This window comes from Chironomus tepperi, unplaced genomic scaffold (assembly GCF_022539635.2).
Source record: "Chironomus tepperi strain 1889 unplaced genomic scaffold, CSIRO-AGI_Ctep_v1 contig_354, whole genome shotgun sequence".
NCBI classification, from domain to species: domain Eukaryota; kingdom Metazoa; phylum Arthropoda; class Insecta; order Diptera; family Chironomidae; genus Chironomus; species Chironomus tepperi.
Window position 1 is genome coordinate 2294870 of NW_027226476.1, and position 27425 is coordinate 2322294.

Sequence of the window (27425 nt, forward strand, 5' to 3'; positions counted from 1 at the left end):
CATTCATTCACATTGTGCTTCAGTCTATATCTCTAAAAATACTTTCACTTTATTCTATTTACCACATTTGATGGTAGATTATTTTCATTCATAAAATGGATTGTTTTTGTTGGCATCAGTATTTATTTTTTGGCCATTCACATTCTTGCTGACTTGCGAAAAATTTGTGTCCTATTGTGAAGTGAACAGTTCTTTATATCTTTATAGATGGTACATTATTCAATTTTATTGTGGCAAAAAACATCGTCTATGTTATATGATAGTTTGAACTGGCATTTTATTGCCATTGTTTTCAATGAAAATTGATTTGTTTATTTAGATTTCTGACGATAATAAAATTGGATATGAATTGAGTGTGTTGTGGGATGTTGAGAGTTGAAATTAATCGTATTTACTCAATATTTACTTAAGTTAGTGAATATAAGTTTGTAGATGCAGTTGTCGAACTCTTTGGTATCTTATATTATGTTAATACACACAAATGGCTACCAAGTAGCAACCAAGTGGCTGACATAAAAGTCTTGTGCCGATAGGGACAATGGCTATCTGTTTCTAACTCATAAGTGAAAGGGTTGTGCATAGCTCAGAAAATGTGGAAGGAAAACACAACTAAGACAAGATTAAGATTTGAGTGTTGATGTTGCGATGGAGAAGGGGGTATTCAGGAGGACATCAAACACCTCAAGTCTTCCTTTTTGGAAAATATTCTTAAATTTGCTAGGGTTCTTCGTAAAAAAACCCCCAAAGCGGCCCCCACCCCACTAAATTCATTTCCAACTGCTAATAAAATTCCTAAATTTCATCCTGTTCCTTAATAAACTTCTATAAATTTTTACAACGCGGCCATTATTTTCATTTTATTGTGGTTTCCACTCAATTACTTAGTTATTCAAAAATTGAAAACTTTTACATTTGGTAAAATTCATGATTTTCTGAATTTTAATTAAACGTCTGCTATCCAATTTCCCAACACTCAAAAACTTCACGTGAAAAAGAAAGACATGATCTGGAAAAATATCCAATTAAAATTTCAAATTGATTTTAATTCTCCGTCTAGTGCTGCAATAAAATTTAAATTAAATCAAAACAATTCGTAGAAATATGAAATTTAAATATGCTTAATCATGTTTACCAGAAGGAATTAAACTTACTCTTTAGAAATACAATTTCGTGGAACATTTGCATATTTTAAATATTATCGCATGCACAGCAATTGTTACAAAGTTAATTATCATCATTTTCATGTCTTGCTAATTGTCTTTTAAATGTTTCCCTCTTGTCTACATTTTGAGGCTCATTTATTTCATATTTTTTGTGGATGAGGGGAGAAAAAAGCATGGAAGAAAAAAGAAAACGACCTCATTTTTCAAGAGGAATATCAGAAGAAAGGATAAACTTGAGGCATGAAGGATTCTAAGTACTATAATTTATCCCATTTTAGAAAATGAAATTCGTATCCCTTTTAGTTTGAGGGATCTCATCAGTTTAGGTATTAACATCAGGTAAGGGGGAAAGTGACGTTTATAAATGACGTCAATTATTAAATGAAGACTTAAGCAGCTATAAAGTGACTTGGAGGCGTATGGACTAAATAAGATGCGATTCCAGAAAGTATGGTCACTGAGGGGTCGGTCTGACTATGCATACTGACCCCCTTGGCTACGCTCTTAGAAAAAGCACCCTAATTCCTCCTTACTGAGGCTCCAAAGCGTCTATTATAGGTTCGAGATGTAAACCTTTAAGTAACATCAAAAGTCACAAAACTCTCAAAAAGTTGCCGTCACTAAGGAACGATTCCTAATTGAAGCTGCTGTTTTTACTTCAGAACCATAAATACATGATTCCAAAAATGGTAAATGTTTACTGTATTTTACACATCTAAGAATGTTGTTGATGCTATATCCTCATCATGATTGTTGCATGAATAAGCAAAAGATAAGCTAAGATAAATATTTGATAGTTTCATGCTATAACTTACATCATGAATTGCTATCTCATAGTTAGATTTATTATAGCAAAATTAAATCAAATTTAAAGTGAATTAAATATTTAATAAAAAGGAGAAATGCTATTATGTTGTGTTTGTTTAGTTTATCCTTATCGTATAGAAAGGAAGTGGGATCTTTTCGATAGAGTCTTGTGCTATACAAGAAAGGGTTTCAGAACATCAGTTAATAAAATTTTTAATAAGCTTTCTCTATGCTGAGATTTTAGAGATTTACACACAAGTGTTTTTGGGTGATGAATTTGAAGCTGTATTTTTTCTTTTTGGATGTTATGTCTGATTATCTGATAAATAGTTGGGTATGAATTTGTAGATTTTGGTAATTAATTAAATTTCTGGTAAAATAATTAATTAGGTGGTTTTTGAAGCTAAATTTAGAACTGATTTATGTCTGAGCTTTATCTCCTTATAAGCAGGAAACACTAGACACGACATAGACTATGTTGGAAGCTTGCAGATGACATCTCACAAAAACGAAAATAATTTGACTAAAGCTTAAAGTTTCATGTGATATGCCAAATCTTAAGAGATATATACTAATTGTTGCTCACTATTAAAGTCTCAAAAGCGTTTCTACACTTCAGTTATCCTTCCTATACCCAAACTTTTTTCATTTTAAAAAGAGCAAATCAAAATATTTTCTCAACATCATATCTCAAACTATAATAAATATTCTTAAGAAGGATGATAAAATAATAACATTTCAGTAGAAGCCTTTGAGCAACAGACAAACCCTAAAATCATATAGTATCCAACAAAATGATTTAAAAGGTATAGGAGACGATGATGAGGATAATAGCAATAATACTGTAAGTAGAAAAACTAACATTATAGAATGATATTTTGCTTGTAGAAATCATTAATTTTATGGAAGCAACAGTCGACAACGTGAGGAACATTGACAACAAAAAAAGGATATGACTCCAAATATTTACTCTGATTTTATCATTATGGTTTTGCACATTATGATGGTTGACTTAATTTTCATTCCAATATGCTTGCCTTTTTTCCACCAACTTCCCCCTTTAAAGTCCATCAATTTCTCTCCGTTTTTACTTTCAGGAATTGAAAAACATTGAAGTTTTGGTACGTGAGTTAGCATAAAAGAAAATGAAAATTTAAGAGGAGAAGAAGTAGAACAGGAAATCGATAAAAGTATGTTATTTGGCTAATCCAAAAGTTTTCCTCCTGTTGAGCATGAAAAGAGCTTTAAATCATGCATAACACATTCATGTATTTAGAGAAAAAAGGAACTGAAGATGAGAGAAAGTATTTCAGCATTTATATCATAATATTTGCTTTATTCCATCTTCATATGTGAATATGAGAATCGCAGACAAATCGTTTTTCATGCATACATGCGGAAATACCTGCAATTTCGTTTATTTGCAACATTTTTATTTTTTCCTGGTATATTTTATTGAAATGAAGAATATTCACATCTTTTGGGAGTCAATGATAAGTGATGTCTAATGTTTAGAGGAAGTAAATGAAGGAACAGCTGATTAGCTGCGTTTTGAATCATTGATACACTCTTAAAGGGACATTTGAGCTATGTGACCTCGAAAATTATGATGACCGTCACTCAAATATGACCCCATCAGTATCTTCAGCTAGTATGTGTGAACTACAGAAAAATAAATCCTTTCAAGCGAAGGTGAAGATACTTTTCGGATATTTGCATTTTATTTTATATTTGTTTTTCACCTCCATATCCATTATTTCTTATGTCTAAAAATAATAACACCTTTTTTTTCTCAAGAATATGGTCTGTAAGGAGCTCATCTGAATTTATTATCATTGTTGCATAAACATTTTCTTGAAGATTATTTAATTGTTTTTTGTGCTTCATCTCATTTCTGAGGAATGCCTTCTAGTTCAATAAATGTTGTTTAGGGTACGGAAATTTGTGTATCAATTAATTTTACGATAGAAGTAATTTTCAAGGTTTCACATATATTTTTACAGTCTTTTACTGAATGTTTTTGGTAATATTTGATGAATAAGGAATAAATTGAATTGTTACTAAGGTGACAATTTTCAATTTAATTTATGGAGTTTTATTGAGAAAATCTCAACTGCGTCAGCACAATTTTCCTGTCTACTAGACTAATTACCCGTCAATAAGTTTGAAAATCTTACTACTTCTGAGGTTCTAAAGAAGAAAAGGACACTTTCACACAATCTAGCCCGAGTGGGACTCGAACCAACGTCCTTCAATTTCCAGTCGCATGCTCTTACCATTGAGCTATCGTGGGTTGTTAAGGAGCGTAACACAAAGCACATTTAAACCTTCTTTCTCTATCTAGTGCTCATTGCACAACTCTAATCGTTGTTTTGGACCAAATCCATTAATTAAGTTCAAAATCTTCATTCAGGATCTACAAATTCACAATTTTTCATGACATAACCAACAATTCAAAACAGTTCTGTCGGTATGCGTACAAAACTTGATGACTTTCCTGAACTAATGTCAATTTTAATTGAAATTCATACAATGTTATAAAACCACTGACAAATGCAGAAACTCCATCAGATACCAAATTCAAATTAATTTTTTAGACCAATCTCCAGTCCGCAATCTCATATCAATTTTGCAGGATTTTCTATTTTCTGAGAAATATTTTCAATTTTTTATCATGACAACAAATAAATTCAGAAAGCCACAAAGGAAATTGTTCTCACATTACTTTACTTTTTCTTTTATATACATGCCTTACTATTTCAAGTGAATGGAAACAAATGATGGGGTTCGTATTGCAAATATACATATAAATATATAAGAAAAGGATACAAATATATACTTCCAAAAAAATACCTTTCTTATTCTTCTCAAACTCTCTAGAAAATGAAGGAAATTTATTCACTGTCACATAGTAATGACAAATTTAAAGAGATATAGGCTGTTTGTTGTATTTTTTGGCATTTCCTTCTACTTCTCTTATTGTGACGTCAAGATATCATAACAAGAAGTGTTTAAAGAGAACCAAACACAACGATGACGACGAAGAAGAAATAGAAGAGATTAATAATACCACGGAGGAAGGAAGGATATAGCATATAATGAGATTCAGACAAATTTAGTAAATACAACACTACAAAAAAATTTCAATTTCAATTCAGGCAGAAGGAAAGAAATTAAAAGCAAGAAATGAATACGAAATTGAATGAGGAATTAAGGAGATAAAATTTTGTGAGCTGTTGCTTTCTTTTCCTTATTTCTTTCCATTCCATTCATGAGAAAAGCACACTTTAATTCATTCGGATGTCGATATTATGCCAATCGCTCTAACAGCTCTAATTAAGCATCAAATTGAAGTGAGAACATGAATGGGAATGTAATCAATCTTATATCTTATATATCTTCATGGATTTTGAGTAGATGAGGTTAAGTATGGGTGGAAATGAGTTTTTGAAGTGGTTTTAAAGTTGATGTTACGAGGATTGTCTAATGTTTGAGGATTATTGGTTTTTGATGGAAATGCTTGAATTTATATTAACGTTGACAATATTTTGTAGGAGGCCGGAAGCAGTTTTTGTGGGAAAGTTTATTCTGCAAGTAGGGAATTGCAGTAACAGGCGCATTCAAGGGATATTCCCGAGATGCACGATTTGGTGAATCACAATTCCCAAAAGTGGATCAAAATCAGCCATCACGGTGTCGACAAGGGATCTTCGTGTTTTACGGCGACGGACCGGTGCCTTATTGAACATGCTGTGCAGTTCGGTATACTATTATTTTGATATTTAATTTTCAAAGCTTTTCTCCTCCTTCTTCCAGGATTTTCATTCCATATAAATAATTGAAATCAACAATAACAAATAAGATGTATATCCGTATATAATCTGTTATTCCTTTTTAAGTACCGACAATAGGAATGTTATGAGGCCATGAAAATGATTGAGCTACATCACCATAAATAAATAAACAATTTCTTTTTCCTTTTCATATGTTCCTGAATTCAATACAATGGGAAAAAGGCAGACAAAAAGCAACAAATAGAGTGAAATATGTACATAGTGTACACATATTAGATGTTGATGCTTTTATGTGGTAAATAATAAATTTCACGACACAAAAGAGAAGAAAAAGGGAGAAAGTTAGATTCATGAAATTTGATTATTTACGCACATATAGTTATGAATATATATAGCAAGCAATTTATAACATATCATAAATTCTGGATTTTCACAGTACATGACTCATGCAGCAACAAGGAATTGGATGGAGAAGTCATGATCTTGATTTTCAAATTTTATGTTCATGGGTGGGTAGTTTTGGGTTTGATTTTTGGGAGTTTAATACCCGATTGACACACGTTTTTCATAGCAGTCTAGTGACGACCACAAGACATCTCCTAGTGGCAATATTTGTGACAATTGACATGAAAATAGACATTAAGGCTGCCATGAATAATTTGTGTCGATTAGGTTATATGCTGTTTTATGCATTTATTATATCTTTAAAGACAAAAAAGAAGCAATTGGTAATAATCAAATTTTTCGAAGATTTCTGAACATTGGATCTTCAAAGTCATGTCTACTGAATGACTCTATGATAATTGGATTACTTACATTCTAACAAAAGTATGCACATCTAACAAACTAATGATTCAATCAACTTAAAACTATTATTAAAATGATAAGACATTCTAAATGACCAAACAATCAATGCAGATGGCTTCAAGTTCATGAAACAACCTTCCAGCTAACTGTTAAATGATCCACTTCATCAAAACTCATAAGTAATAAAAAATTATGAATTCAAAAATGCCAAATTGTGCAATGTTCTAAGTGACTAACATCCATGAGACATTCAAAGGATAATAATAAAAGCTTGGTGGAATGACCAACTACAAATATGTAACAAACATGAATTTTATTGGTGGAATCAGATATGAAAGTATTTTTCTAAGTATTATTATGATTATTATTGATAAAAACCTTTGAGTGTAGATAATATTCTGTAATTGTGATAGCTCCCAACCTTTCATAACAAAACTTGTGTGTGCGTGTAACATAAAGTTTATATTTTTTGGTCATGTGAAGGGACGCCTATCTGCAAATATCTATCATTGTGCAAAATCGAGGAGATTTTTTCATTTCTATCCATTGACGATGTGGATTGCCCAACAAGCAATTCAAATTTGTGAGAAATTTTTATGCTATGAATATTTTTGGATATGGCGGTTCCGTAAATTAATTTTCTCTTGAATCTCTTCATCATGATTTGGTATTAAGCATAAAGCTTTCTCTTTTTCATTCTCCTTATCTTGCGCCTATAAGCTTTGCTATTATCTCTCTATAATGTTCATGTCACACAACATAATCGACATAACATTTAAAGATGAAACGAAACAATTATACATTGAACATGATATAGCGTTATACACTTAATATCGTTATCTATCGTTATGATTATTATTATTATTATTATAATTATAATTATTTTTTTCTTTCTATTCCGTATTATAATATCGTTAGCAATTGCAATGCGTATATATACTCGAGTTGTAGGGCTTTGTTAAAGCGATGTTGATGATGAGTAATCTTCAAATGATGCTGCTATGATAAGAAGAAGAATAAGAAGAATAGGAGGAGAAGAGAGAGATTCAAGAAAAAAATATATATATTTGATCATTATCATAAAAATATTTTTTTTATAATTTTTTATGTCTTGTTCCTTAAACAGTCAATAATATTCAGTAAGAGAATCTGTTCATTCTGCTTTTACATATTTTTTTGTGATATATAATTTACAGAGTAAGCTATGGGATCGTTCACTTATGACGTGTTACAAAAAGCATATTGTGCTGCACAGACGATTAATATCCGGTATTTTAATGGACGTCAAAAATGAACGATCCCTAAGAAATATTTACATTCATAAAATAAATTGTAAGTATCTTTACAAGTTGAGAGTTTGATAGATAGATATAGAGAGGGGAGAGGAAGTGAAATGAAATGATGATGATGATATTGTTGATGCTGCTATGTCTCGTAAAAATAGAAAATGAATATATTTTCGTCCCTGTTTAAATTCCTATTTTTTTGAGCTTTTTCATAGGAATTTGATGTCCAAATAAATGGATGAATGAACGATAATTTATTTATGCTTGTATATTGACGATAGGAAACAACTAGGGGGATTTTAAAAGCCTGCAGGGAAGAAAAGTACGGAGTTTTTTATTCTCTGTTATTTGGAATCATCATTAAACCTTAAGGATGTTATTTTGATGTACATTTTACATCAACTTTTTGTGCTTCTCTTTAAAATTTTAAATCTTTTCTAGGTACTTCCTAACATAATTAAATTTGTGTAAATCCTGAAGTTTCCAACAATTTTCCATTATTTAATAATCTGTACACAACTGTGTCACAAAGCTTCACTACATCTAAGATGTATTTAGTTCATTCAATTTATCTAAATCAGTGGTGGGCAACCTGTGAGCCGCGACACACTAGTGTGGTGTCAAATTTTATGAGCATAGCTATATCTGTGTGTGATTCAAGTCGAGGCTCACCACCAAAGTGTGCCGTAGCACATAATTTACCCCCAACTGATTTAAATCACTACAAAATACCCCAAAAAAGCTCCAAAGGAAAATAAGCCCCAAAATCCATTTGTTCATTAACTACAAAAATTTCAATTTATTTTTACGATCTGTTTATTGTCTGTTAAATATGAATCTCATTACAAGAAATAACTAAATAATGAATTTAAAATGATAAAGTTAAGTTATGAGCAATTTGTCTTTCTCTTGAAACATAATTCCCATTTTGCGGAACACAGCATTATGATAAAGTGAATGTATAAGAAGATTACAATAAAGAAAAGTATGCAAATAATGCGGAAAATTAGATTCTTGCTCAGTTGTTCATAAAATAATAAGAATATCAATAAAAATGAATAAATTCTTCTTTTTGGACCGTGATTTAAAGAAGCAAAATTTTACATGATGTGCTTCATTAATTTTACTTCAATAAAATTATTTCGTTCAAATTTACATCCTTGTTCTCATTTTACTGTGTGCCTGCGTTTTGGGATCGACCATAACAATGGTAAAAAAATATCATTATCGGCTTGCTTACCATGAAACCTTAATTTGTCGAATCAAAAAAAGTGCTTGCTCGTCATAAATGTTGTTGAACTCAACGAGAATCCGTTAATTAAAAAATATTTACATGCATCCCATGAGGGGTAATATTATTTATAATTCATGTCAGAATTCAATTGAATTTTAAGGTGTGAAAATGAATTGCATCTGGATTATTCTTCGGAAGCCATTTTTTCATTTGGAATTTTAAGCCATAAATTGATTTTAAGTTTGTAAGTTGTACAAGTTCTAGATTTGAAATCAATATGTTGTTTACAGATGGATTTGATTTTCGGTTCTGTTGCTCTCCCAAGTCTGACTACACTTCAGATTCATTCTAACCTGGGGACAATCGTATTTGCCTTATCTACACCATGTGCCCTTGGTGTTACTGTATTAAGCTATGAAAACACCTTTACGACATAAAATGTTATCGAATGTTGCAAAATTCCAAGAATGCCCTTCCAAATTTGAACTCCCATCCCAGAATTGTCCCCAAAAATTAAACCAAATTAAAAGCGATTCGAAATTCCCTTGATCACAGCTCTAGAACATGAAAGGTATTTTCTCCCCATCCAAAATGTATAAACACCCATTACCTTTCATTTGCGATTCACTTTTTCATGTTCCATCATTCGAGTTTCTCTCATCGACATGTTCATACTACATACACAAATGAATGCTAATTTAATAATTCAACAAAAAATGTCCGATAAATTAGCATTGGAAATTTTATTTTTCGACAAAAAAGCTCAGTGAGGCATTAAAACTGGAATCAAATTGAATTATTGATTAAGTTAAACGACTTCATACCGACAGGTTCCTCTTTGTGCTCGTATCATCGTCAAATTTTACTCTTTTTGATGAAAAAGCAGCGATAAATAAAATTTTTAAAGGTAATGTCAGGTTAAAGCTACATTTGAAAATATCGAGCATCATTGATAAAGGAATAAGAGCATGTATACATGTATAAGTTCGCTCTCAAGCTCCATTAATCATCCATTGACTCGGATGAATCAGTTACGAACTATGCTCCATACACATCAATTCAATATTATGTGAGTTCTCGTGATTATGCGATAGTTCACTGTATACACATATACAAGTGGAACGATTCGATGCAGCATTGATGATGAAAGTTTTTCCTCTTCATCCTTTATGTACATACAAATGTGTAGGGCAATAAAGAAGCAATAAGAAGTCACTTGGTGGTTTATTGTCTCGTGATTTTAATCTCGTTGTTCTACCACTTGAATATAATACTATTATTATAGATGTATGGGGTAGGATGACAATGGGAAAGGAATTAAATTAAATGGGAAAATTAAACAATTTTCTAACTCAATTAATTATGTAAAAAAAGGACAAATGAATTTTCTTATCATCTTTTTATGCTTACACAGACCAAGATGCTGCAAGCTAGACATTGCAATTTAAAGACGAGTCTTTGGTGCTGGCTAGTCCCGAGTAAGACAAAGACTTTAGTACAGTTGCTCCTTCAACAGACAAGGAGCATGATTATGAGTATGCATACAAAATTGAGCATTAAACCAGCATTAACTCTGGCCAGTAATGTTTCAAGATATACGATATAAATCATTATGATGTTTCGTTCGGGAATGTTACATCAGCGTCCTTTCTTAAGCAGCTTCTCTATTTTAAAATGTCATTAAAGTTTCAAGAGATTCCAATTTTTAACGTAAATCTTCTCGCTTTATATTTTCCTGCAGTTTCGTCATCCTTTTCCAACAACATTCTTCAATTTGTATCAACTTGTCATAAATTTCACGGAAATGAAATTCCACATCATCTTTCTCTTTCAATGGCTGTACCATCTTCTTTTGCGAACATATGCATTTTCCATTTAAAGCTATTTGTCGTCCTACTTTTTAGCTGTTTTGGTGTAGTCCCTGATGACTCTTATGAAATGAAAATTGCGACACATATTGGTAGATGGATATTGGAACTGCTTCTTTACCGATAACGACAGATCATAAAATTTTAAAATTTATATTTAGTGCTGTATTATAAAATTCTTATGGAGGTGTTGCCCGTACATGAATGAAGTGATGCTCTTACTCCCCCACAGCATTATCATGGGGATTTTCCTGAAAATCGTTACAGATGCTCACATAGCAAGGCATAAAATTCATTTTCAGTTTTTTATTTATGTACTTTCCTTTTGTTGTTGACGTTAATGTTGTACGGAGAGAATTTTCAAGATGATCAAAAAAGAAGCGTCATCGAATTAAATATGAAAACACCAATAAATGGGATGTCGGGGAGGGAAAGTCGTTATGAAAAAATGAAAATTTCTTATTGGCGTGTTGCGGTACAAATGATTCTCTGAAGGCAGACAATAATGCTGAAACTTGCGAAAACTCATTCTGAAACTTTTTATATAGTTAGAGTAAAAGCTTTGAATTTTTCAGGGGGGTCTGGGAAAGCTTTTGCTGTAAATTAATTTATTTTAATCTCTTTTTCATTTCGAATAATATCATTGTCAAATTGTGGACAGGAAGTTTTTAAAAAAATTCAACAAATTTACTCAGAATTGACATGACAATGGACTGTATTTTCATGAGTCGCTAGTCACAAGTGTAAGGATACATCCAGACAGCTTGGTGACAATCGATTCAGAAGCATCATTAAGGGTTTCAATCCTGGAGTCGATCGCGAGATTGAAAACCTCAAAAGTCATCATAATCAAGTCTATTTGAGTATATATTATAACATAAGTTAACTATTGAAAATTTATAACGAGTTAAATGTCTTTTCTTGCTCAAACGTAAGCAAAAGTGCAGGTCTCGAAAATCGTTGTAGAAGCTTTTACATCTAAGTATGTGTTTTTTTCGTCTTAAAATGCCAAGGGTTGAAGAAAGTCTTGCAGAAATATGTATGAACACTTCGTTTTTATTGTCATTGTATGGACGTTTTGAGTATGAAAAATTTGATAGCATTTTAATGTTGAAGATGCTTCAAATATCTAATTCAAAAACTGCAAATAAAATTACAAAAAATTAATATTTTTGTCACTTTTTTAGAAACCTATTTAAGCTAAAATAATTAGTCGCTTTGCAGCTTGGAAAAACTATTTTAATGAAAACCACTCGAAACACCCAAACCATGTGTTTTTGTCAACAATGAGTCAATGGATTAGAACTTTTGACTTATAATTTAGAATAAGTTCAAAAGTTCTGTATTCTGCATGATTATAAAGCTATTGAGAGGATTCAGTTGATAAAAGTCGCATTCTGATGTATAGGTAGAATAAGGATAGATTTTCAGATATACAATAGTTCCTGACAACCTGATTTACATGAGTTATAGAGCAGTTATGAGTAGGATAGAAAGAGTTTTCGAGAGTTTGAAATTGACTAAAATTTTGCATTTTTTGAACTTGTTGCCTTCCTCCCTAGTTATAGTGTTTGAAGCTTAGATCCTCCTCCCTAACCAGTTCCAACATGTTTTGCAAGAACTAATCTAATTTATAATCCAAATTAACTCCAAAACTTCATCCCTTTAGGCATCGATTCACATTCCTTAAAAATTCAAATCAGAATCGACCGTCAATAAACAAGCTTAAGATTCTTATAAAAAATTTAAATATCCTCAAAATAATCATAAACTTTCAATTTTATGCAAACAGTTAGTTCCTTTTCACCCTTTAATAGCTTCTATTTAAACCTCCATTTTATAAATATTTTAAACGTTCTACTTTAAAAAGGTCTAAAACTTGATATCTAAAAATAAGAAGCATGTTCTATGTCACCATATGGTAAATATGTTCATTGTCAATAAAAATCAAATTTATTTCTCCTTATTTTTTGTGATCCCTTCTAAATCAACGACCCAATAGCACACAGTATGTTGACATATCATAATAAATTGCTATGTTCATCATCGTCATTTAAAAGTATGATTGAAACAAATTAACTGGAAAATTGTTAAGTGATTGACACAGGCTAATGGTTAAACATTTTATGTCGTACCGAAAAACTCTCATTTTTCACATCGGAAAGGATAAAAATTTTCATCATCGTTAGGATTACAATAGAAGCGGTATTAAGTAAGTGAATGTAATTGAAGCATTAACCGAAAATTTCCATTGAAATATGAAGCACAAAGTGTAGCTTGAAGTCCATTATGATAATTTAATTTCTATGTTTTACTTTCACAGCATGATGGCAAGTCTCATAGGAATAAAAGTGTTTTTATCGATATAAACTTCATTGTAGCTGTAGCTTAATAGACTTGTTTAACACAGGGAACAGAAACTACTTAAATATAATCATCATCATCATCATTTTCATTAACATGGAGCTTGAACTTCTCATTCATCCTATTCAAATTCATTTTCGATCAATTTATCGCGACGAGGATGAAGGAATAAGAAATGAAAAAAATCAGCTATAGATAGATAGTTTGTAATGTTAAAGGTAGATTGGAAATCATATAAAAAGGAAGTGAATTAGTATAAAAAATGAAATCATAAGTTCGAAACCCAAAAAATTAAGATAGCATAAATAGCAAAGAATGTTAGGAAAAATCGGAAGTTACATAAGCATTAAAAGAAGATTGTTGATAACTTACTTGAACTTTCGGTAATTGTCTTTGGACTAATCGGCTCCACTTCACCTTCTGTATCTATGCATATGTGATGTGAATGAGTATCAGAACGTTCAGGTAGGTTGTCCATTGACGGTACAACTATCACAACATCGCCAGTATTACCACTGCAATCATTTTGATCCAAATGACTTGCATATTGTGTTGGAATTGAGCTGTTTAAGGAATTGTAATTAGTTGATGGACATTGAAGGAATATAGCCAGCTTACCTTAATGTTACACGCTTTTTCATACGATTTCCCAAATCAGAATAGCCCCGATTCATTGGCGGCCGTTTCTGATCATAATGTGACAACATTAGATGATGTTCTTCATGTTGTCGGTCAAGTTCCTGCTCTTGACGTTCGTCAAAACTTTTGGCGATAGGAGAGTTAGGTTCGCTTGATTGTTTATCTACTAAAATTGGCTTAGGCTGAGGGATGTAAAAGTTTAGAAGGTTAGATGATGTTTATAAATGAATTTAGATATGGGTAAAGGTGATGGAAGTGGAAATTCCATTTACCATCTCCCATCCCACAAATAACAAGCATAAAATTTGCAACATAAGTGATATAAAACCAAAAAGTGAACTTTACCATTTTTACCTTGAGTGATCCACTACAACTAGCACCATTTGCACTACTATTAACTGTCGAATTATTAATAACGATCGAAGCACCGCCACTTGGAGGATTTGGCGGTAATTGAGGAAGATTATTGGAATGTGGTGGCTCAGGACACATCGGAAGTGATAATAATCGCTTCCTGTCCTGCATATACAGTTCAATCAAATTATCTAATTTGGTTTCTACATCATCGACCTTTTTTTGTGTTCGCAATTTTTAAAAAGCATATAAAAAAGAGGAAATTGAAATATTAGAGCGGAAGTGTCAATTTTGCAAATGGATTTGTGTGATAAAACCAGGAATGAATATGTATTAAGCTGTCTGTCAATAATAGAATGGCAATTTTGTAGAATGGACGGAATGAAATTGACTCATTTTATGGTTGTTACCTAATGATAGGAAGTACGATGAGGTAAATATGCTTCAAATTGGCACAGCTGTTGGCTTACAAAGAATTTTGGATACTTCACTTTATGATAAAGTGTGTTTAATGATTTTGGATATACCTTAATTTTTCTGGGGTTCATTCAGTCTAGTAAGACTTGCTGAGACCCTTTAGGGACCGTTCACTTGCTATGTAATGTCTAAAAGTTCCTGTCGCCTCCTAAGAGCATTAATTAACAAGTGGACGACTCCAATATCCTTAAATACCATTAAAAACTATTAAGTGCCAATGTGTAATTAAAATTGCAATCACACCAGTTGCAATCACCATTGCAATCAATTTTATAGCCATAACTTTACCAACATACATGCCATTATCTTATCTCTTAATTCCTGATTTTATCACGTTCATAACATTATCATTTACCTGTCTTTCAATTTTAACAACACGAGATGCTAAACTTATTTTCGATGCATACACGTCTTTTGCTTTAGATCCTTGTTTCCCTAATATCTGGTCTAATCTATAATTTTACACATGTATCATGCGCGCGTATGTGCATGTATAATTTATGTGTATTTAAATTTATTTGCAAAACAGGAAAAGAAGACGTAGAAAAAATCAAATTAATTCTGGGCATTGAATAAGTGGGATTTGTAAAATTGTCGAATATTTTTTTTAAGAATTAAAGTAAATCATAAAGAGGATTTTTAAGTTAAATTTTTGTTTTAAACATAACTGAGGATTATTTTTGGATTTATTAATATTATTTTTACTGTGTTTTTTATTTATGTTAGTAAGATTTATTTTTTAGGTTTTTCAAACTTTTAATATTCATTGTTAAAGCTTAAAATGTGATGTATATGTAATCACTGTATTATGTAATTTTATTTGCTGTTGTTCATAACTTTTTTTTATTTAAATCCACAACATTGAGCATTTCAAACAAAAAAAAAAAAGATTCTCTTTTTATGTGCATAACGATGAATGGTGCATAGCCTCTCTCAACATACATACACCACTACCAAAAAAATATGAATATTAATATATATATAAAAAGTATAAACATTTAAAAGTAGAAGATAGCAGAGAGATTAAAAAGTTCTGAATATCCTGAGTGAGTAAAGTTAGACATGCAAGATATGATTTTTTTTTGTCTGGAAAATGAAAAATTTCTTGCGGTATCATAGAAAAGCTCCACAAAGTGAAGTGAAAAAAGGATAGTTTTTTCATACGTTTTTAATTAATGAATCATGCCAAACAAAGTTGAGTCATGAAATTAATTTTATTTTTCATGTACAACATTCTGAACTTGAATTTTCTTTCCTGTGGTAAGCATTTTGTTAATTGCACTTATTAAAAATATATTTTGTATATACATACATACATTGGAGATGCTACCATAATAATATTCAATTCTAGCAAGATAATGCATCTTCATAACCAAAAATCATGAAGATTTATGCTTTTCAGGGACGTAGTTGGATAATTTTTGAGGATGGTTTTACTATGGACGGGAAATTTTGTGACACCCAAAGGACAAAGAGCATGCTCAGTTAAATCAGTGTACTAATGAATATACTCAATCAACAGACTTAAGTTTAGTCTCATGAGTATGAACTTTGTCCCCTAGGGCAGGTGTTGGGAGTTACAGCATACAAATTGAAAACATTTTCCCGTGAAAATCAAGAAGAAGTAAGTCCCTAATGCTATTAATCATCACATTAAATGTGCATGTCAAAATACAAAATTGATGGAAGAGAAAGCTGTAATTTTACTTAATTTCATGTAACATGGAATATCCTCATTAAATTTCTAATTAGGTATTTTTGCTATCTTCTGGATCAATTGAATGAATGTGTATTCAGTGCTTCCCATAGCTTGTGGATGCTTCATTAATAGAGAATAAAAGATTGCAAATTTTACTATTTTTTCTCATTAGCTGCCATCTACTGTACTGTGCATTCTATATTTTAGCTAGATTTTCTAAAAATTTGTTCTTTTAAAAACTAAGTCTATTTACAAAAAGGAGATATTTTTCTAAATTTTGGCGATATTAAGCATTGCAAAATGCACTAGAAATTTTGTAAGTTGCAAATTTTGAATTTTGTTCTATTTTGACTATTCTATTCTACTAGAAATTTGGATTAATCGAAAAGATAGAGGAGTTTTACATCAGATTTAATATTATTAATTAACTCTACAAAGCTATTGTTCTAAAATGTCTATATTCTAAATTATTCTTGTCAAAAGAACTAGCGACCATAACAAGATCCATCAATATTGCATTGCATCAATTTTCAAAAGAGTATCAATGAAAATGGATATCGATGATTCTTGTTATACATCTATTGTATCTATTTCAAAGTATAGACTATGAACATACTCACTAATTATCGGAAAAAAACGAACGCTGTAACATGAGCATGTACAATATTCAACAATTGTTTCCAACTTTATAAAAAAATATATTTTATTAAATTCAACTAGCTTTAAATCCTGTATGAACTATTGTTCAATTACTATACAATTATTCAGCTTGAGGTTAGAGAAAGTTGGCATAAATACTATTTAATCCTGTAATTGAAATCTATAGATTGTGGCTTTGAAGTTCTTCTAGTAGTTTTGAGGTTTAAATAAGCTTTAACATTGTAGCTTGAATAATTGAGTATTTTTGGAAGATATGGAATTGATAAATTGTAAATTGCTAAGCATTTTGGCACAAAAATGAAAATTTTTGCAAAATCTTTTAAAAATATTGAAATTATCAATCTTGTTCTACTTCAAAAATCATTGAAATTTAGGTGATATTTTGACATATTCTATTTTGTGTAGGAATACGGACTAGAAATCCCATTTGGATCAACTAAGTTGCATTGCTCAGCAGAAGGTTTCATATTTAGAAAATACCATTATTAACCTCAAAAGCTACACAATAACAGTGCACCTTTAAATCGCGACTGTACCTTAACCTTGACAAAATCACAATTTTAATGAACAAAACTAATGAAGCTATTTGATGAACTATTAGTGACTAAAGTCATTTTTTTATTCATAAAGTCATCAAAAGTATTGACTTAATTTGCAATCTAAAATCTAAAGTATTCAAAATTTACCCAAAATAACAAATCTTAATGAAAAACTTTACTAATGAAAATGGTGCAATAGCATGACTCTATTATTGACGAATGAAATGCTCGTACATAATTTGTATATACATCACCACAAATGTCGTAAGCAGTAAAAGCTACAAATGAAATTTTATGTGACTAAAGTTTTGCTTATGCAAGTAAGAACTTGATTGTTCCTTTTTTTTTGTTATTAAAATGGAAAGGTAGCAAAAATAAATAAAGATAAAAATTGTTATTATCTCAAAAATTATTATGGCATATTTTTGACGGTGAAATGTTTATTCAGTTTAATGAGCTCGGCGAAAAGCAAAAAAATGGAATTTTTTGAAGGCAAGCTTTTATAAAGATCATAATTTATGGATGTTAGTAATATTTTTGTTTGAATAACGACTTTTTAGTTTGAAAAATTTTTTAAGGTTGAATTTTGAATGAATTTTAATGTTTTTTGATTTTAATTTTAAATTATTCAATTATTTTACCAATTTGAAAACTCAAAATCGTCATATTTTAAAAGTGTGCTGGGAATGGATTTATCTTAAAGATATATTCAAGCTTAATCCTTTGAGTTGTATCCTCTTGAGAGAAACGTGTTCTGATTTTAAGGTAGGAGTTGATAAGAGAATTGGAGATTATAAATATCAACGTGCCAAACTGTGAGATTTTTGAGTGCAAATTAATTAGATTGATTGGATTAAGGAAGGAAAATATCCGTCAGGAAACTCATTTTGTAATTTTAATAATTTTGATGGATTTTTTTGAATTAATGTTTATGAGATTTATTAGAGGATGGAAAGGATTTAAGATTGCAATTTGCATGCATAATCATCTTCACTTGAAAGGGATTTGGTATGAAAAAGTCGGAAAATAGTGTCACTAGGTCGGTATGACTCTGGTTACGAGTTGGATTTGAGCAATTTTCCAATTTACCATGTAGTTGAGGAATTCCTGATAGCCCCGTGGTAGGAACATGCGACCGTAAATTGAAAGACGTGAATTCGAGTCTCACTTCAGGCTTTTTGTTACATAGAAGCTCGTCAAGAGAAATGAGCCCCCGAATCTAGTCTTCTAGCTTTCAATTTTAAAATTCGGAATTTAAGTCGAATACAGAAGGAAATCCCAATATATAGAAGGAAATTCCAAAAAAATCCATCAAAATGTCTTAAAATTCAGCACACAAAAATTTATATCTCAAAAATGGAAATAATGTTGAAAGCTCCTTTAGCTTCATTCAGTGATTGCAAAGAGTAGCATCTAAATTCCTACAAGATAGAAGATTTTTCTTTGTTTGTGATGGAAATTTAGCAGTAAAGTAAGCAAAAAAACCTTTGTATATAAAATAAACAAGTTGCAGACAAGAAATTATTATTCACAAAAAAAAATAAAAATTCTGAAAAAAAGTTTCAGTTCCTTTATGCAAAAAACAAACTAGATGGTATATTATAAGCCAAGACTGGCACAAAATGTAAACGTACAGATAAAAAATATTCTTAACAAAAAATTCTCTTCATGTTATGTTATGAAATATTATGCATATTTTATATTTTTCATGTCACTCTCCAATTTCTTTTCAAAAAAATCTCAAAAATTTTTCAAATTTATATGGCAGCATTGATAGAATTTGAGAGATTTCTCCTCTCATAAATTACATATTTTTGTGGATTTTTTTTTCGATTTACTACAAAATTTCTCATATATATATTTGGCATATACAATTTTTTTGGGAAAGAGGAATGGATTTTTTATTTTATATAAAATATTTTATGGAGTTTTCAGTGTTTTTGTTGTAGATTTTTTTTTTGTTGGCATTAAATCTCACCTAAACTGTAAATTCCTAACTCTAGTCAGAAGGTCAGCATGTCCAGCTGTATATTGTTCCATTACATCTTTCACATCATATGGCTTAAGTGCTTCACGAAATTTTTTGCGAGCGACAAAATATTTGAGCTATTTTTGTAAAAAGGTTTGGAATATTTTTTGTTTGTTTTTGAATTTTTTTTTTGTTTTGCTTTAGATTTTTTTTTTCATATTTTTTCTCGTAAAATCAATGAAATTAAGATGAATACTTAATGGATATAAAAACTCAGTAAAATGAACAAAAGAGGACGAAACGATAAATGAAGATCTAAGATTTGTTGTATGGGATTAGAATGACAGGAATAAAATACAGTTGATCTATGTGATGATGATATGGGGACACTGTTTTGGAAGAATTAAGATCCATATGAGAAGGTTTAGTAGACTGTCATTGACAGCTGCTTAAGATAAATTTGAAGTAAACTCTTCTAACTTAAGAACGACGTAATTAACTTCAAACCTAAGAATTGATAATTTTTCTCCAAATTTCAATGACTTGACTACTATGTGTCATATAAAGGAGGATCTGCCATTGCGAAAGTATGATCTCTGTGGCCGAGTGGTTTAGCAGCAATTTGGTTATCTATAATTCTAACTTTTATGAGAATGTGAGTTCGATTCCTATCATAGATCGATCATTCAATCATAACATAGATGATGTCTATATTAACAACAAGGATACGGACAATTCTCGCGACATTTCAGTAAGGTACGTAAGACGTATATAGTCGTTGATTGCATTTTAAATTACTTTTATAAGGAGAGGATCAACATTTGAATAATAAATGCATAGAATTTCTTCAAAGCTCTTCCAAAACCTAATAACCTCCAACTCCATGACAAAACAATTTGGCACAAAAGTCTTTCTATAACTAATATGAATTTTGATTACATTCAATTTCCATAAAATTTAAAAATGCATCCTTATGTCCATAAAAAGCAATAATAAAATCTACTCTATCATCCCTAACAGTATCCACATACCATCATCGAATAGATCATACCAAAAATATTGCTGTTGAATGATTTATATTTTAATGGATCAATGCAGTGAATTGGAATTTGGAAATGGAAAGAGAGAGAGAGAAAGAGGCAAAGGAATAGATATAACAAGACAAGATACAAAATGATGAAAATATAAAGCCAATGTATATAAAAGAAATGACATCAATGAATGAACAAAGAGCTGATATTTTCCAATATAAATATTTTTTGTACTTTTTAAATATTCTTCATGCTGAGCTTTTGTAATTCTAACATCAATTATGGATATATATTGTATAGGACAAGAAAAACATTTAAGCATTTAATATCGGACAACAAATACTTAAAAGAAAATGAATGAAGATCATTACGGAAATGATTAACATTTATGAGATTACTATTGAGACATTCCTAAATATCCAATTATGTTACACATAATGAGTAATTTTTGATCTGAATTGTGTGGACAGTTATTGTCATTTGGGTAAATTTGTGGAGATTGAAGCTGTTTTTGGATCATTTTGGTCCTTTCTATAGCAAAAGCTTGAATTGTCCAGAGCTCGAAGTCGATTTGAAGTTTAGATGACGTCGAGCCTAATTGAATCGACAAAATCCAACTCGACGTCGAGCTTTTGATAGACATATTGACATGACCAAGTTTCTATGTTCATTGCACCTTAGTACCAAGCACTTGAGTACCATTGTCTAGCCATTTTACTTAAATATATCATAAAACTATTTTGAGCATCAAAACAATCTTAAAGAACTATAAACTAAGGAAAAAATGACTTGCAGAGACGACAAAGCCTATATAACAGGCTCCTTACGAAATTATCATACTCAATTTGGTACTCAAAAAAATGTTTTAACAATTTATGAACTTGTTTTCACCAATATTTCTGGCATAAAATCTGAAATGAAGTGCTTTCTCTTGAGCTTCCGCCCGAAATGTATTTTCGGAACAGAAATTGTTGAATGTTATTTAATCACATCTGTAAATTTGCCTTATGGGGTGAACAGCAACAATCATTATTAAATTAGGATCTATATCTAGAAATTAATTAGCAAAGATTATCTTGGAATAGATTTATTGAATCCGTTCTGCTTAAAATGCTCTCACATGCTTCCACAAAAAGTCTTCTTCTATCTCGACGTGATAATCATTGCTGAATTTTTGCTGACTTGATGTGGAAAATATTTGATTTTTTTTTGTGGCTCACAATTTTTTGGGGTTGATTTTAGGAGGGTTGGATATGTGGGTAATTTACAATCATGGTAGAAGTAATGAGCTTCGAAGAGATTTTGTCTAGAAATTCAGGGAATCTTAAGGCAATTAAAACTTCTGGGCCAATTTTGATTCAACTGTTCTACTTCTAAGGTCGATATTCGTATGATATTCGTTACCAGGAATTTTATGGGAAATTATTGACAGGAATTAACGAGGGTAACATGCCAAATAAGTACATCTTGAAGATACCGAGTTGACATCTAAATTGTCGCTCATAATTTGCAGATATCCACTTAGGGACGTCAATAAATCGTCTATTACGACTAACTAATGTTGACTAACAGAATGGAACCCTCAAATACTTAATACGAGTTATATCCTCCGACTTTAATTAGCTATAATCTCTTCACATATAAAATATAATAACTTAAATAGTGAATAGCTTTTACACGTGATAGTTGCAGACCATTTGACCTTTAATAAAGATTACATGAAACTTTACTTTCATCCCACATTTCTTTCATTACATTGTGTGCATTGTAACCACATTTATGTGCTATTTACTCGTATTAAGTACATTTCTATTTGAACTCCTTATAAGTAGTAAAATTGCCATTTGAAATGAAACGATGGAAGGGAAAATTTTAAGAAAAAAAAAAAATCATTTAAGGAATCAAGATTGAATGCTTGAACGTTTACTTCTGTTCATGTAACTGAACGAAGAATTTGTTGCTGTTATAGCTACGCTACCATATCATAAAATAAAATAAAAAAATGTCTGTTCATATGTCTTTAGTAAAGAATTTTATATGATAAAAGAAGGCACAACAAAGACTGAATTTGAGAGAAATATTTCAGTATGTATGTCAGTATCTCATGTTGTGTTACACTCGCTCTTTTGCCAAGTTCTTATTTCTTCCTTTCCGCTTCTTTCTTCTTGTAATTTGACGACAACTCATTCCATTCAACTGTGCTTTTTTGTGCATGAGCTTAATCTTTGATTTAAAGTTTTTTTTTATGGCAAAAGTAGTTATTGTATGCTGAACAAATGAGGAAATATCGTATTGTCGTATGGGGAGGAAATGAAAGGAAGTTGATAGAGAAAAATTGATTTGAAAATTTATGAAACAATTTCATGGAAAAATAATAGCTAGTTTTCCTCTCACAAATTCATTCACCGGAAAATATTCACGTAGTTCAATAACATTCATCATATAAATCACATGTACATTGTCTAATGGGAATTGTACATTAAATTGTTGACAAGCATGCAAGTTGTTGGGATTTTTATCTCATGTATTTAATGTAATTTGTATTAAAACTTGAAACGTGATAACATGAAGCAACTATCTACGTTCTCTATGTCATGTGACATTTCTAATGACAATAAGACAGTAGACAAATTATTAAGGATCATGTTTCACTTGAATAAAGTAAATATTAATTGAGAATCAATAAGTTGAGTAGCTTGGACAAATAGTCTGAATTTATCATTAGGAATCGTTCAAATATTACCTAAAGTCTTCAAATTGCCCTTTGCATACAAATGTTCATTGCGAACCGAATCTAAATTTATAAAATACGCCTCAGTCGATTCCAACATTAACAAAATTTATGTCCTAATGAATTTTGAAATAATAAAATATTTTACTGTCTGCGTATGCAAAAATTTAAGTACACAAAAGTCATCATGTACCCTTAACCGATCTAATAACTCATCTTAGGTTTAAATATGTTCAACTAAGTGTTCCTTTGGGAAAGAAAAAAACAATTTTATGTGAACATAAATATCTCAAGTCCAACTATGGTTAATATCTTTAGGCATAAACGCCTACTACTTTAATGATACTAAGGAGAATAGGGGTTCTAATGATGAAAACGAGGTTGAGAGATGTTCGAATGGAAGTTTAGTCTTGATATACTTTTTGTTGCATTTGTCAAAGTATAAAGTTGACAGTTGTTGCTCAAATCAATATTAATCCATTTTTCTTTCCAATTTTAGCGACAACGAGTTGATTGGATCTCCAAAAATCCTTTTCAAAGTTGGAAACTGTTTCAAAATGTGTCATACAGTCATTCAATTCAAGTAGATTTCAAGTCTGTCTTGTAAATTTTCAAAAAAATATTGGAAACTACTGTACTAGCTGATAAGAATCACAATTGCAATTTGAAAGATTTATTGCAGACAGAATTGAAGATTTATTCTTAATTTTTGTGCATTTATAGAAATTTTTTCAATTAAAATTTAACATGCTTCTAAAAATTTCATACAATTTCATCTCAAATTCCAAAAAGTTTCATATCAAATTTCAAAAAATTCCAATTCAAAACCAAAAAGATGGAAACCCTAACACATAACAATTACAATCATCAAGTAAAATGCAGAATGAAATGAGAAAAATTTTTTATAGCCTATAACCTATTAAGTCTTCTAACGTAAATAACTTTATATACGTGTGTGCGGTTCATTTCAATGATTACAGGCACTAGTTGTGTTTCCATTTTCGCAATAAAAATAAATAAAAAAATATCACCAATTTTTCCTATAAAAAATTTTCATCAAACACGCAATGCTTTCAATATCAATTGAAAGAAGTATAAAAAGTAGGAAGAAAACTATGATAGGAAGAAAGAAGTAACCTAATGAGTTTGGGTTGAGAGAGAGTGAGAAAGAGAACATAGGAAGAGAATTACGATATAAAATATAAACGCTTTGGTGGAAGGGGTCGCAATTTAAGTAAGTGAAAAAGGAAGAAAAAGATGAAGCAATTAAAGCGGAAATTTAACAGTTTGAGTTGCCAAAATAAGCTAAGGAGCTATTGTGAAAAGCTACAAGGAGCTTTCCTTTTATCTAGAGGTGAATCCTTATAATTTAAGAGGATAACTCTTAAAAAATTAAATTAAAATTTAAAGCAGAATAGGAAGAAAGAAGAAGAAATTGATTGCTTAATATAAGAACTTAAAGAGTGGTGAGGAATGTCAAGTATGTGAATTTAGTGATAGTGTTAGACTCGAGCATAAAATGCAGATACAGCCAGTACAATAACTCCATTATTATAACTTTATTTTCTTTGTTAGCTACTGTTAGTAATTTTTCTAATATGATTAAGTGTGTTATATGTGATTTGATAAGCTTAACGTAAAGTTCAAACTAGGGGTGGGTTACTCAATGGATTGATATGCTATTAGGAATCTAAAAATTTTCTTATTCTAGCTTTGATTTTTGATAATCTCAAAATTAAGTATAATTAGACAGTTGAAGTCATCCAAAAACGCTGGATTGCAGACGAAAAACGCAAGCCTACAGCCTTTGACGAACTATATAGTACAGCCGAAAACTGCAGGCCTGAGCATCTAATATCCATAAAATGCAAAACTCCAATTTTACCGTAGTAAAGAGGCTAGAATTCTTTAGCTATTCTTAAAAGCAGACCTAGTGCTTTTACCAAACGTCAAAGAGTAAGCCAGCAACTTGAGTGACGATGGATAGTAAATAAATCACTAACATGAATAGCACAAATTGGCTAATCGATCAAAACATCGACCCAAAGGTGGCGTGACTCTAACTTGCTTTCGAATCCGACACCTTGTCAGAGTCACGACAGCTTGTTGTCGGATTTTGGATCGATTAACCAACCTGTGTTATATGTGTAGTTATTGAAACTAACTCAAAATTATTATTTATAAAAGAATTATCATGTCCATTGAGTAACACACCCTAAGAAACAATGAAGTGGAAATATAAATTATTTAATTTATATATTTGTTAAGATTTCGTCATTTTAGTTCCTTCAAAATAAGTAATTTCTCATTGCACATTAGAGAAAAATTTGAATTTTGAAGGAAATTCTTTTTACATAATTTAAGATTTTTTTCTATTAGTTAATCTAAGTTTTAAGGGGTTTTTAGTTATCTAAAGAGTGGGAATAGTTGCTCTACAAAAGTTAGAGAAAAAGGTTAAAAGTGGATAAATAAGAGTAGGATAATTTGATATTTTTTTTGGTCTTGCCGTTAGGATATTTTCAATACCTAGTTTGAACATTTTTCACTCGCCCTAGCAGATCAACATGTCCAGCAGCATACTGTTCCATGACATCTTTAACATCGTATGGCTTTAGGGCTTCCTTAAATTTTCGTCGCGCTACGAAATACTTCATCTGTTCACGAAGGGTTTTAAGAATATGAATTTAAATTTTTTTTTGTTCTTTGTTCTTCTTTTTTTAACACATACATAGATATATATATATATACACACAAAAAAATTAAGGAAGGATATTTCTTGCACAAAAAACTAATTAAATGAAAGGAAATAAATGCTGAATTTTTTCTTACACAACAAACAGAAGAGAGAAGGGGGGTTTTGGGGGGTTCATATTCATTATGTATGTACTTAAATTATGTAGTGAAAATGGTGAGGAATTAGCCTAAAGAATTAAGTCAAATAATTTCCTTTTCATGTTGAAAAGAACTTTTTTGTTCTGTTCATTCTTATTCTTGGAAAAAGTATGTATGGAATAAAAGGAATGAAAAGCATGAGAAGGATAAAGGGATGGAAAAAAGTTCAACTGGATTCCATTTTTTGTAAACTTCTTTTTCAATTATGAAAGGAGTAAGGAAGAGTGTTAGAGACGAAGAAAAGCTGAGTTTAATGAAAAAGGTATGGATATGGACCCTTCTTCATTTATGTCACTCGGGATCATGAATTTTCTGAATAATTTAGAGACAATCCAAAGAAATCTGGATATTAAATTGAGTGACATAAATGAAGGAGACTCTGAGTAGAAGAATACTTCAATAATAACTGATAAAAAATACACAAATTAAGGCAGTTTGTACATATTTTATTGCATCCATATGCCATTTAAAAATAACCGTTAACTTTTCAAAATTCTCAAAGTGCAAAAGTTTAGAGACGATCACTTTTTGTTAAAATATTTCTGTTAATACATGTTTAACATAACTTTTAATGATCATAATTTATGATTTCTATGTTTAGCTTTATATTTATGCAAAAAAAGGATTCGAAAACACGTGTTTTCATTACTTTTTTTGAATTTCAAAATGACGGCCATTTTTTGAAGGTTTTAATCAAATATTTAATTAAATCTATGCTAAATTAATATGATTTTAACTGAATCGTATTGTATTTTTATTATACTTTCCAAATATGTATAGTTTGTTATGGTAAAAATGTGTTTAAGATATAAATTTAAACAAAATCCTTCGTTCCTTGCAAGTTTTCTTACAACACAACACATCATTGGAGAAAACTATTTAACTAATGCCTAACTATTTACTATTTTGGTATAATTTTGTTGGATTTTGTTTATACTTTTACTTTGATAAATTTTTAAAACTAGTGTCTATCAAGATAAAAGTGCAAGTCAGTTTGTTTCTCTATAGACCTTTTAATATGAAAATAACTTTTTTGAAAAATTGACTAAATCAGTCGAAATATTTTACAAAATTGAATAATAATGCAGTTTTTGGTTGTGTAAGTTTATTG

At 30.5% G+C, this 27425-nt stretch overlaps 1 protein-coding gene across 24 annotated transcripts in view; it reads right to left on the bottom strand.

The window, feature by feature from the left end:
• The window catches only part of KCNQ (KCNQ potassium channel), a 148880-nt gene that overhangs the window by 8468 nt on the left and 112987 nt on the right, over nt 1-27425 (bottom strand). For 18 of the 24 annotated variants that reach the window (XM_070645664.1, XM_070645668.1, XM_070645669.1 and 15 more), the window contains 5 exons: nt 25949-26076; nt 15149-15245; nt 14308-14532; nt 13942-14144; nt 13696-13886 (listed from right to left, as the gene is read on the bottom strand). In XM_070645664.1, the coding sequence (XP_070501765.1) occupies nt 13696-13886; nt 13942-14144; nt 14308-14532; nt 15149-15245; nt 25949-26076 (844 nt within the window). Of the gene's footprint in view, nt 1-6959; nt 7571-11526; nt 12101-13695; nt 13887-13941; nt 14145-14307; nt 14533-15148; nt 15246-19669; nt 19798-25948; nt 26077-27425 lie in introns of those variants that run through there. The other 6 variants (XM_070645666.1, XM_070645688.1, XM_070645681.1 and 3 more) reach the window with 5 other exon arrangements.